Raw genomic sequence first — 11,449 nt, forward strand, 5'->3', positions numbered from 1 at the left:
CCAGGTCTGGTGGCCGCCCTGCCGCGCAGGGGTGTTTACTTATGGGGGAGGGCTGGTGTTTACAAGGTGCTGCAAGAGTAGATAAACCGAGCCGCTTCCTCTGCGGGGGCAGAATGTGCAAGCTGACAGGCCACCCGCAGAGGCTGCCAGGGGCCCCTTGTGGGTATCACACAAGGAGGATGAGGCCCCTCTGTCTGGCCCCCTGCTTGGTCCTGGGCCTCCCAAATGTTTGTCTGTGCTGACAGCTTTGCTGAAAAAAGGCCTTTTCTGCCACTGGCCTTTGTTCGATCAGCCAGCACCGCTCAAATTCCCAGGGCTGGGCCTGGGCAGGAGGGGCGACAGGGCTGCCCAGCTGCTCCAGGGGTACGGAGGTTGGTTCCAAAAAAGGGCAGATGGTCCCTGCTTCTCCCTACACCCACCAGCACAGCCAGGCTGAGCCAAGGACTCTGGGGACAGTCCAAAGCCACCTCCATCAAGCCTAGGAAAAGCTGTTTCTGGCAGGATTATAACCCCAGAACTATCAGGTCAGCAAAGACCTTTTAAAAACCAGAAAACACCATTTCTAAAACTTTGGGGGAATCAGACAGTACTTATGAAATTTTTCATTTAAAATCTCAAGGAAACCATCAGAACAGCCGCATACACAAAGGCAACAGAAGGAAATGATTTAATTATCTTCGAGATGGAGCTCCAGCTCTGTGTCTGGTTTTAATAAGCAGAAACAGTCAAGAATGTTTTTCCAAACACTTGGAAATAAGGGCAGGTTGATCATAGAACACAAGTTCAAAACACACTGAGAAGATCCACTGCAGACATCCACAACTCCCCCACGGGGAGGTCTCAGCCCTGGCTTGCATACCTCCAGTGACGAGGAACTCATTACCGTACCAGGTTGCTCCATCCATATTCCAGCAGCTCTAGCTGCTGGAAGGTGTACCTTGGTTAGAGGGACACAGAGGAGCAACCAAAGGGTTGGAGTTTGACTGCCCCCTGGAGAACTGAAATCTGTTTTCGGGGAACTCCCACCAGGTCCCTGCCCTTAAGAACCAAGTTGGGCATCCCACCTTAAGTGTGTCCTTGGGCCGAGCCTCCCGACAGGGGCAGTCAAACTCCAACCCTTTGGTTGCTCCTCTGTGTCCCTCTAACCAAGGTATACCTGGAAGTCTCCGCTATAGCAGCTAAGCAAAAAGGGGGCCCTCTCCCCTCGTGGATGTTACCTAAGGAGGCCCTGCCCCTGGCTGCTGTCCCCTCAGTCGTATGCGAGTGTGTCTGAGCACTTATATGTGTGCGCGCACAGGTGAACATGTGGGGGTCTACAGGTCCCAGCTGAGTGTCCTTGTCTGCAATGGGGGCCAGGGTGGGGATGCTGGGGGAGTGGGGGGAGGGGACCATTAACCTCCTGGTTGGTAAAGAATGGCCAAGTGGCTTGAGGCCAGGCCCTGGGGAAGTCCTGAGGGTTGTGACACCCAGGTGAGCCGTGGCGGAGCACCCCACCCAGCGGGGGAGACCCAGCCCAGCAAGCAGACAGGCACGGGCAAGGCGGCTGGGCCCGATCTCTCTGAGGAGCAGCCTCCACGCGTGCTGCTCTGGCCCCAGAGCCCCGGGCGGGGGGACCTGGCGGGCAGTGGCATTTGGGGGCCCCAGCCACCTGGGGGAAGTGGGGAGCATTTCCAGGCCACAGGGACCCGGCACGGTCCAGGCTCTGGACTGGGGTGGACATCACAGCCTGCTCTTTGCCTCCCTTCTCTGGGGACAGAACCTCTTCGACAGCATCAAGAGCGAACCCTTCTCCATCCCTGAGGACGACGGCAACGACCTCACTCATACCTTCTTCAACCCCGACCGCGAGGGCTGGCTGCTCAAACTGGGTGAGGCGCACACTCGGGCACGCTAGGGCACACTCGGGCACGTGGCAGGCACACTCAGGCACACACCAGACACATGCACACATTGACATGAAGCCTCAGGGGTGTAGTCAGGGAACCCAGCCCTCCAGCCATCCACCTGCCCCATCCCTCCATCTGTCGGTCCTGGGACAGTGGGGGCGGGGGAGGACGAGCAGGAAGAGGAGGCGAGAGGCCAACAGACCCCTAGACACTTCAACTACACGCCTGTCTCTCTTCCTGGAGGGCTTCTGAGGAAGCCACGCCCAGAGAGGTTAGGGGACCTGTCTGAGGCCACACAGCCAACAAGTGGGTGCGCAGAGGGTTGGGTGTCCCTGAAGGATGGGGGAGGAAGTGGGACAGGATGTGGCTCAGGGGAGCTTCCCTTAGCATGATGAGGAGGCTGGGAGGACCTCCAGCCCGCAGAGAGGAGCCACAGGTGAGGGTTGGGGGGACGGCTGCTGCAGCCCAGACAGGCTGCCAAACCTGGCAGGGCCCAGCCCCTGGCCCCAGGCACACTCCCGGATGCGTCCCCAGCAGAGACAGCCCAGCCAGGGACAGTGGCGTTTGGAGGCAGGTAAGGACAGACACTTCATGTTGGAGCAGAGACCTGGGCTAGGGGGTGCCTGCCCAAGCCCTTCATGTCCCCATACCCAAATTCCAGCCCTTCTGCAGACCACAGGGAATCTTTCCTTGCCCAACGGACCCCTCCCAGCCCTAGGGAGACTCTGAGTCACAGATCCCAGCTCCTCCACGCATGAGCCAGTGGTCAGGTTCCTCAGTCTCGGTTTCCACCACTGTGAAATGGGGGTCACAGTCACCAAGAGGGTTCAATGTGTGGCAAAATGGCCAAGCACTTGGGCTCTGGAGCTAGGACACCGGGCTTGAATCTGAGCTCTGCTGCAGGACTTTGAGCCCACGACTGAGCCTCCCTGTGCCTTGGCCTCTTCATCTGTAAAATGGCTTAATTACAGGTCCTCCCGATAGGTGGTTCTAGGGATTAATAAGCAAATATTTTCTAAAAACATCTAAGACATTGTCTGGCAAGCAAAAGATGAAATGCTTAGCCCGGTGCCAGTCAGGGAGTAGGCCAAGGGATGAACTGAGGGGGAAGGGTGACCTCTGGTCCTGAGACCTGATCATGGAGGAGCCTTGAATGCCAAGTCAAGTGGCCAGGGCTAGCCTGGAGTGATGAGTGCCACTAGGGTATTTGAGAAACAAAGCGATGGGTCTGGGGGAACGTGTGGTGAGCTGGGGTTTGGGAGGTTTGAGGGGAGGGGACAGAGGAAAGCTCTCCAGGCCCCACTCCCATGGAAGGACATATCTGTGGAAGAGAACAGGGAGAGGAAGTCCAGCTGACTGCGCCATTGCCTTCTTGCAGGAGGCCGCGTGAAGACATGGAAACGGCGATGGTTCATCCTGACAGACAACTGTCTCTACTACTTCGAGTTCACCACGGTGAGTGGGGGTCTCCTGAGCCTGCCCCTGCCCCTCCCCCTCCTCCCAAACTCCCACTAAGCGGTCCTCTCACAGAGCTTGGGGCCCCTTTAAGATCATTCACCCCTCTCTGCACGCATTTCACAGAGGGCGAAACTGAGCCAAGGCCAGACCAAGCTTACAGTCCAGCCTCCTAACTCCCAGCCCAGGCTCTCCATGCATTGCTCCCCCGACCCCCACCCCAGGGCTGGACAGAATCTGGGAAGATGAGTGCGTTCCTCTATGAGTTTGCAGAGCCTCACAAGTTCACTCCCTGCCCTGGGTGTCAAGGCTGCATTTGCTGATCCTGGCCTTCCCCCGCCCCTCCTGTAGGACAAGGAGCCCCGGGGAATCATACCTCTTGAGAACCTCTCCGTGCAGAAGGTGGACGACCCCAAGAAGCCAGTAGGTGGCGCAGCGGGGTCCTGAGAGCCCCAGCTGCTGGGGAAATTTCTGAACCCCAGGTGGGAGGAGAGGGCGGCTGGCCTGGGCCCTCCAGGAAGCCCTCAGTGGGGTTTGGGGTTGCCTCAGGTTCCCTCCTGAGGCCGTGGATCCTGGGGGCAGGTCAATGGCATCAAAAGGCATGGTTTCATTGTCTCTCGGAGCCCGCTTCTGACACTAACTGATGACCTCGAGTAAGTCTCTGCTCCTTCCTGAGCCTCAGTTTCCCGGGCACTGAGCTGGGGGTTTTAGGGGAAATGGTGGACTTAGGTCGAGCCTGGCACATAGTAAGTTCTCAACGTGAGAATGAGCAGCTCTGGCCCCCTGGCCTGGCACGGGAAGCCAGCCCCGGGTGGCGTGTATCCCGCTGTCTGTCCAAGCCCCAAGTGGCTGGTCCTCGCTGAACGCCCCAGAAAGCCTGGCCCAAATGCCCTCTCCTCCCAACCCTCCCTGGCCCTCACCCAGCCACCTCCCCGCAGTTCTGCCTGGAGCTCTACAACCCCAGCTGCCGGGGCCAGAAGATCAAGGCTTGTAAGACAGACGGCGAGGGCAAGGTGGTAGAGGGCAAGCATGAGTCGTATCGAATCTCGGCCTCCAGCGCAGAGGAGCGTGACCAATGGATCGAGGCCATCCGGTAAAGGGCTTTCTGGGCCTCCTGTCCCTTCCGGAGGCCCCTGCTTCTCTCTGGGCTTTGTCTCCTTGTCTGTAAAAGGGCCTAATCCGGAATCTCCCTCCTGTCTCTGGCATACAAGATCTTCCGCCCAGATTCCGCAGCCAGGCCCTGGGGACACAGGGGAGGGAGGTCATGGAATAGGGGGACAATCCCACAAGATGTTGCACGAAAATCTCTTTGCCGGGTGCCTGGCACGTGGTCAGTGCTCTTGAATGGTTCTCTCGTTAGCACCAGGATCCAGAGGGAGCCTGGAAAGACCTGGTGGAGACGGAGGGAAGGGCTCTGTAGGGGAAAGGACCAGTGCTGGTGAAGACAGAGGGCAGGTCAATGAGTGCCCTCCTGGACAGCAGCCCGGAGTCCTGGGGGTGCTGGTGCCAGGCAGTATGGGGGATGGGGCACGTGGCTCTGCGGGGACCGGGCAGTGGGAGACCAGGCTGCATGGAATAGCAAGACCTTGGTTGCCATGGCAACTGGTGTGGGTTTCTCCTGGGGGCACCGGAAACAGAGAAGGGGTGTGGCCAGGTGAAGAAGGCATGGTGTAGGGGCTGATTTCGAGGTTCCAAGATGGACAGTGGAAGGACAGGTGGAAGGGAGGCAGGTGAGAGGCAGGAGCTAATGAGGAGACATGGGAGACGGTGGGTCCCATCGGCCAGAGGAAGACACCAGAGTGGTCGCTGGGCTGGGGGCTGTGTCCCAGAAACTTGTGGGGTCTATGCCCTCGAGCCATGCGGTAGTCCTGTGAAACAGCCCAGCAGGACCCACTTAGACCTCCATTTCACAGATGAGGCCCTGAACACCTCCCCCATTCTCCTCAGGGGAGGGACCTGCTCTGCCACACAGCCAGTGCGGGGGCGGGGGGGGTAACAGGTCTGCTGGCCCCACTTGGGCTCCTTCCACCTCCTCTGGGAGTCTGAAAAGGGGTCCAAAGAACTTGGGGGGCAGAATTCCCGAGGCTGTCCACTCTCAGCCTGATCCTCTCCTGCCTTGCCCGTGGGACTCCGGGCAGGGCTGACTTACTAGGGCCTGGTCCTTGGTGGGGCCATGGGGCCCTTCTCCCGCAGCAGGGCAGGCCATCCTGTCCTTGGGAGACCCACCCCCTGCTACAAGCCTGGGGAGCTGAGAGCACGCTGGCAGCCAGCTCAGCCCTGCCATCCTCTCACCTGCTCTCATTTCAGAGCCAGCATCACCCGAGTCCCCTTCTATGACCTGGTCTCTGCTCGGAAGAAGAAGATTGCCAGCAAGCACTGAGCGACCCAGGAGGTGGTGCAGCGGGGCAGGCGTCGCGGTAACCCCGTGACCTGTGGTTCCTGGAGACATACGTCCCTCCACAGGGCACCCTTTCCTGGCCCACAGACTTCACCCCCGCCCCCATGACTTTGACCTACCAGAAGCGGGGTAGGGGGCAAGGCTCTGGAGGATGGGTGGGAAACCCCGAAAGGCCCCCACCCCCTGCCCCACGTCACTGCAGCAAGGAGTGAGGACAGCAGCTAACAAGGCACCTGCCCCAGAACCCAGCACCCTGTCCTCCCTTTGGGCCTCAATTTCCTCTTCTGTGAAACATCTCCTGTACTCTGAAATGCTGTCGGCCCTCGGGGGAAGAGGAGCCGTGGGGATCCTGAGGGCTTCCTGCCCTTGGCCATGGCAATGCCTCCTTCTGCTCAAGGGGGTTCTCAGCCAGCCCCTCCCCTGTCTTCAACTGGGGCTTGGCCGTCTCTGCCTGAGGGACACACACAGAGCTCAGACCCACAGACAGACAGGACCGCCGGGAGTTGCCAGGAGCACTGGACCAGGAGCATTGGACCTAGCACCAGCAGTCTCCGTCCCAGCTCCGTCTCCAGCTTGCCGTGTGTCCTCTGCCAAGTCATAGTCCTCTGGTTCTCGAGACACTGGGGGTTTGGATAGAAACTTCTCAGCCCCTTCTGTGTCTGTACCCCCCCCCCACCCCAGTGATGGTAACAGCCGTGGGGCAGGTCCCGGCAGTGCCCCAGCTGCCACCTCCCTCCTCAGGGACCACTTCCTTCAGGTAGAAGGACAAGATTGTAGTGGATCCGCCCAAGGATCTGGCTGGACATGGCTGTTCTTGTTGCTTGAGTTGGAGGGACTCTGACTGAAGGCTGCTGGGAAGCCAAGAGCAGAGGGGGCTCCAATCGCAAAGATGTCCATTTTGGAGGAGGGACAAGTGGGACTCCTCAAGAAAATGGCAGAGAGCACTCCAGACAGATGTCTTCAAACAGGGCTGGTGGTACAGCCAGGAAGCTAAGAAGAGAGAGCTTTGTGAACTGTGGTTACCAGGAGGGCTGCCTGGAGGCAGTGCCCACGCCGCTGAGGGACATAGAAGCTTGGGGCAGAGTCCCAGCCCTGAGCAGGGATCCTGTGAGGGGCTGCCCCAGCGGGGTCCTGGCATCTGAGACCCACGGTAGCGCCACCAAGAGTGGAGCTGACTTCCCCGCACGTAGGCAGGCAGCTCAGCCTCCAGGGAGGCCCAGTCTGAAGGAGGATTCCGTGAACAGGCTCCTTCTCAGAAGCTCTTCTCACCCCCTTGCACTGGCCCCAGGGGAGTCTCTGGAGGGAAGTTCCCTGGCAGGAAAGCAGGAGATGCCATTGCCTCTGCCCCACCGCCAGCCTGAGTGGGAGAGCCAGAGCAAGGCACATTCCCCAGGGGAGGGAAGACAGTCTCTCCTCCCCTCCGCCCCCACTGGCACGCGCACACCTTTCGTGGAGTCAGGAGAGAGGAGTAGTGAGTAGTGAGATCCCCATCTCTGGAGGTGTGCGAGTGCCTGGTAATGACACGGTGCTGAAGAGGGTCTGAGTTGGGCATCTGCAGGGGGCCTTGGCGGACATCTGAGGATTTCCACAGACCCCATGGCACCCTGGGATCTGGATGGCAATGCTGCCACCTCCTTTCACCCCTGAAGGGGCAGTAGGAGGTCAGGGAAGGAGGACTGGGCTGTGAGGAGCATGGGCTCCAAGGTCCTCTCCTGCAACTGGCACGCGCTGGCTGTGTGGCCTCTGCCACCCCTTTCCCTCTCTGGTCTTCACCTGCCTCTGTCATCATTGAGAGGGCAGAAGCCGTGATTTCCCAGGCTTGCGTGGCTGTCCCGGGACTCATTCCGAAGACAGAATAAAGCTCATGATCCACCTGGGGAGGGGGTCCGTCCTCTCTGTGACCGCACCTGCCGTCCTTGATGCCCTTCGTTCCTTTCCCAGCTGAAGGCAGGAGGGCCGGACAGGGAAAAGTCGGCCCTCAGGGGGCCCTAGACCTTCATCCTCAGGGCAGCACGGCTGCCACCCAGACAGGTGTCCCCAAAGGCTGGATTTGTGACAGAGGTCCCCTCAGAGCAGAGCAGGGGTGCAATGGCCCCGCCAAGGCCGGGCAAAGGCAAAAGAACTTCCCAACAGGCGGCGCCGGCCAAAGGGCTGAGCGATGGCATCGGGAAGCAGATGTCCAGCCTGCCTCAGCACAGGGGGACACCAGCAGTCACTGCAGAGGGAGTTCCTGAGCTGGAATTCAGTAACCTTCACTTATCGGTACTTTCCACAATGTTTAAGTAGCGACAGTGTTCCAGGCATGGGGGGGACAAGCCTACGTGGGGTTTACAATCGGGTGATCCTGAACTCCGGGGTTCTAGGCAGCCCCTCTGGACGTGTTGGGCACTGAAGTGGCTCCCACGCCCTTCCCACCCACCCCCTGCCTGAGATTCCACCATGGAGTTGCTCCTTGAAGAGGGAAGGTGCTGAACTGATCAATTTCTCCCTACGTTCTTTGCCCCGCCCCCAGCACCTACCGTGTACCAGGGTCCATGCCTGCAACCAGGCATCCAAAGATGATGGAGATAAAGCCATGGCTCTCAGAAGAAGCTGGGTGCTTCTGGGGGGACCCAGTGTGGAGGGGCAGGGACAACCTAGATCAACCCGTGCTGCTATGGCCGGGGACACAGGGGCCAGTGGGGGGCTGGGCTGGGCAGAGAGGCCTCTCAGAGGAGCTGTGCGTGAGTGTTCGTTGCCAGCTGGGTCGGGGGAAAAACACACATCTGACCTTGCAGTAAGCTCACCCCGTGTCTGCTGCACCCACACGCACACACATACCGACTGTGAACTCCTCCCAGGCCAGACTGTCCCTGCTCGGTGCCGGGCACACAGCAGGTGCACAATAATTCCTGCTTAGAATGAAACCGTCTCCAAAGGCCCCCTGGGCCTCAGCCTTGACAGGTGCAGGTGTGGAGAGACACAGGGAACTGGGAGAAAGCTGGCGCTGCTGTGGGTGGGGTTTTGGCCGGAGAGGTGGACAGGCAGGGGAGGGCCACATCACAATCGGGAACGACCAGTGGGCTGGGACTTGCTGACCCAGGCCCCTCGAGCTTCCCCCAGGTGGTCTCTGCTCACCTCCCTGCCGGCCCGCCACTTCTCGATGTGGGCAGCAGAGGGCTCCCGCCACACAGGAATGAGAGGTTTTGCTGTGCAGCCTCGGGGCAGTGGGAGACCAGAGCTGCCCTTTTGCCAGAGGGGAAGCTGCCCTGAGTAGAACTTGGGTCTGGGCATCCCAGAAGGGGAAGCAAGTGGATCTGCAGGCTGGAGCAGCCCTCAGAGGCACCGATGAGCACGGGCCTGCACTCTCCCCTGCTGCGGGACCCAGGCGCTCCTGCTGAGCCCAGGAGTCAGACACCTTGGCTCTCTCCCTCTCTGGCTCTGGGACCCTACACCACTGGCCTTGCCCATCTAGATGCCATCTTTCTCCTTGAAGGGTTGAGCCACGTGAGTTCCATGACACAGACCTTTAATAAGGACGTCCCTGCACAAGGGGGTCTCAGACATGGGCACAACGCAGCCCCGGCCTGTGTAAATTGGGAGAGTTTGGGAGGAGTGCAGGGGGGCGGGGAGTGGATGAGAAGGTGCCAGGAAAGCCACTCACTGTGAAGAGCCACAGGGGGGCAGTAGTGAGAACTACCCAGAGGGCCCAGGTTCAAGGCTTAACTCTACCCAGTGCCTTAAGCAAGTTCCTAAGCGATCCGAGTCTCAGTTTCCCATCTATAAAATGGGAATAATTCAATATGTTCAAAACACTTAGAAGAGTGTTGGGTACCTACTCGGAGTTAAGTGCTATCATTATTACAAAGCAAACCATGCGCGTGCTTTCTTTTTTTTTTTAAGTTTTTATTTTAATTCCCATTAATTAATATGCAGTGTTATATTAGTTTCAGGTGTACAATACAGTGGTTCAACATTTCCATACAACACTTATCATGCACGTGCTTTCATGGTACAAAAGAGGCTGGGGCCACTGGAATAGGAAAGATTCATGGAGGCAAGAGAGTTGAAGATCTGGGAAGCCTTCTTGGAAGAGGCGCCCAAGAAAGATAAGCTAAGTGGAGGCCAGAAGGAACTAGGACATGGAGGTGTGACAAGGCCAGGTACATCTGGGATTCCCTTGGGCCCCAAACACAAGCCCCAGCGGGCCAAGAAGATACAAGTCTGAGGGAGGCTGGGCCCTAGCAGGGGCCGAGGAGCAGACACAAGACTCCCTCGAGTCTCTGAGACCATAGTGCCCCTCGTCATGAAGCTCTGACTGGGGATCCGGAGATGTGGCTGCAGAACAGAGGCCATCCCTGAGCAAGGGGGGACAGGCTTGGCACAGGACGCCCTGGGATGGAGTGGGAAAGAGCAAGGGGGCTCTGGGAAGCAAGCAGGGGTGGGGAGGTCTGCCCTGTGCCTGGGGAGTGGGAGCCCTTCTGGCCTGGTAGCCCGGAATTGGCCCTGGGGGCCTAGGCCCGGATGCCAGCAGGCAGGAGATGGGGGGCAGGTAGCCAGGAGTGCAGCGGCAGGTGTGAGAGACCTGGAGAAATTGATTTATTAGGGACAACTAGAGAAGCTAAATATGTTTGCTAGCTCAGCGATGACTCAGGCATTCCCCAGGGGTCCGCAGAGTGTGAGCATCAAAGAATCACAGAGAGGCCTCCTCCCACCCTGGCTGCCAGCTTCGAGCCCCTGCTTCCCCTCCATGAAAGCCCCACCCCCCACCCCAATGCCCCAAGGGCCTGGCCTCCGAGGGGCAACAGACACCCCACCATTCCACCCAGCCTGCATCCCCCCCTCACCCTGTCAGACCTCCCCAGGATGGCTGAAGAAGTAAGACACATCTAGGTCAAAGTCCCCGCCTTGCCCCAAATTTCTGCGTGATCTTGGACAAGAGGCTGACCCTCTCTGGGACACACAGTCACCAGAGAAGACCAATCCCCAGCAACAGCCCTTCCCCCCCACCCCGTCTGGCACTGTCAGTACCGCCCCATCCAGCTTCTTCTAGGCAGCTGTTCTCACGGCCTCCTCTTCCTAAAATCCAACTTCTCTCCAGGAGAAGAGCCAGATTCCACAGAGGCTCCTTGGGGGAGAACATGCTCTTCCGGTACCTGGTTCCAGGCCAGCCCTGGGCTCTGGGAGAAACATGGATGCGTCAGAGGCTGAGGCCAGAGGCCAGGAAGAGAGAGGAGGGACAAATGACCTCCCTGAGGGGCAAAGCCCTGGGAGCTGCAGGGAGGAACAGGGGAGAAGGGCCCGTAGGGGTAGGGAGGAACACCTGCTAGACAGGTGGGGAGGGGGCAGTCCTGATGAGTTTCCCCAAGTCCGGCCCCAGTGCTAGTGTGCGGGCTGATCACAAGGACAGTGAGCCCAGTCCAACATGTCCCCTCCACAGATGTTAGCTGCCACTCTTAGATTCTTGGTGGAGGCTTCCTTATAAGGCTGAGAGCAAGGGTACCCTTACAGGTGCCAGGAGCTGCCCATGCCCTCCTTGCAAGACCAGCTAAAGCCCTCCTCCTACAGGAAGTCCTCCCTGACCACCCCAGCCCCTTTAAGACTCCAGAGATGTCAGAAAACAGGTGTGCTAGCCCCAAGCCTCCGAAGGAGACCCAGCACCTGCTTTTGTCCTGATCTTAAGTGCTCACAGTTTTGGCTTTTGGCGTGCGGGTCTTGTGGTTTGGGGCTG

General features: G+C 59.0%; 1 protein-coding gene across 1 annotated transcript in view; it reads left to right on the top strand.

The window, feature by feature from the left end:
- The window catches only part of CYTH4 (cytohesin 4), a 29,354-nt gene extending 21,738 nt beyond the window's left edge, over positions 1 to 7,616 (top strand). Inside the window, exons 9-13 of the mRNA XM_047741971.1 lie at positions 1,757 to 1,868; positions 3,265 to 3,341; positions 3,693 to 3,764; positions 4,280 to 4,434; positions 5,649 to 7,616. Coding sequence (XP_047597927.1) covers positions 1,757 to 1,868; positions 3,265 to 3,341; positions 3,693 to 3,764; positions 4,280 to 4,434; positions 5,649 to 5,721 — 489 coding nt within the window. The 3' untranslated portion in view covers positions 5,722 to 7,616. The remainder of the gene's footprint in view (positions 1 to 1,756; positions 1,869 to 3,264; positions 3,342 to 3,692; positions 3,765 to 4,279; positions 4,435 to 5,648) is intronic.
- The last annotated feature ends 3,833 nt before the right edge of the window (positions 7,617 to 11,449 follow it).

Source organism: Lutra lutra, chromosome 8 (assembly GCF_902655055.1).
Source record: "Lutra lutra chromosome 8, mLutLut1.2, whole genome shotgun sequence".
In the NCBI taxonomy this organism is placed as follows: domain Eukaryota; kingdom Metazoa; phylum Chordata; class Mammalia; order Carnivora; family Mustelidae; genus Lutra; species Lutra lutra.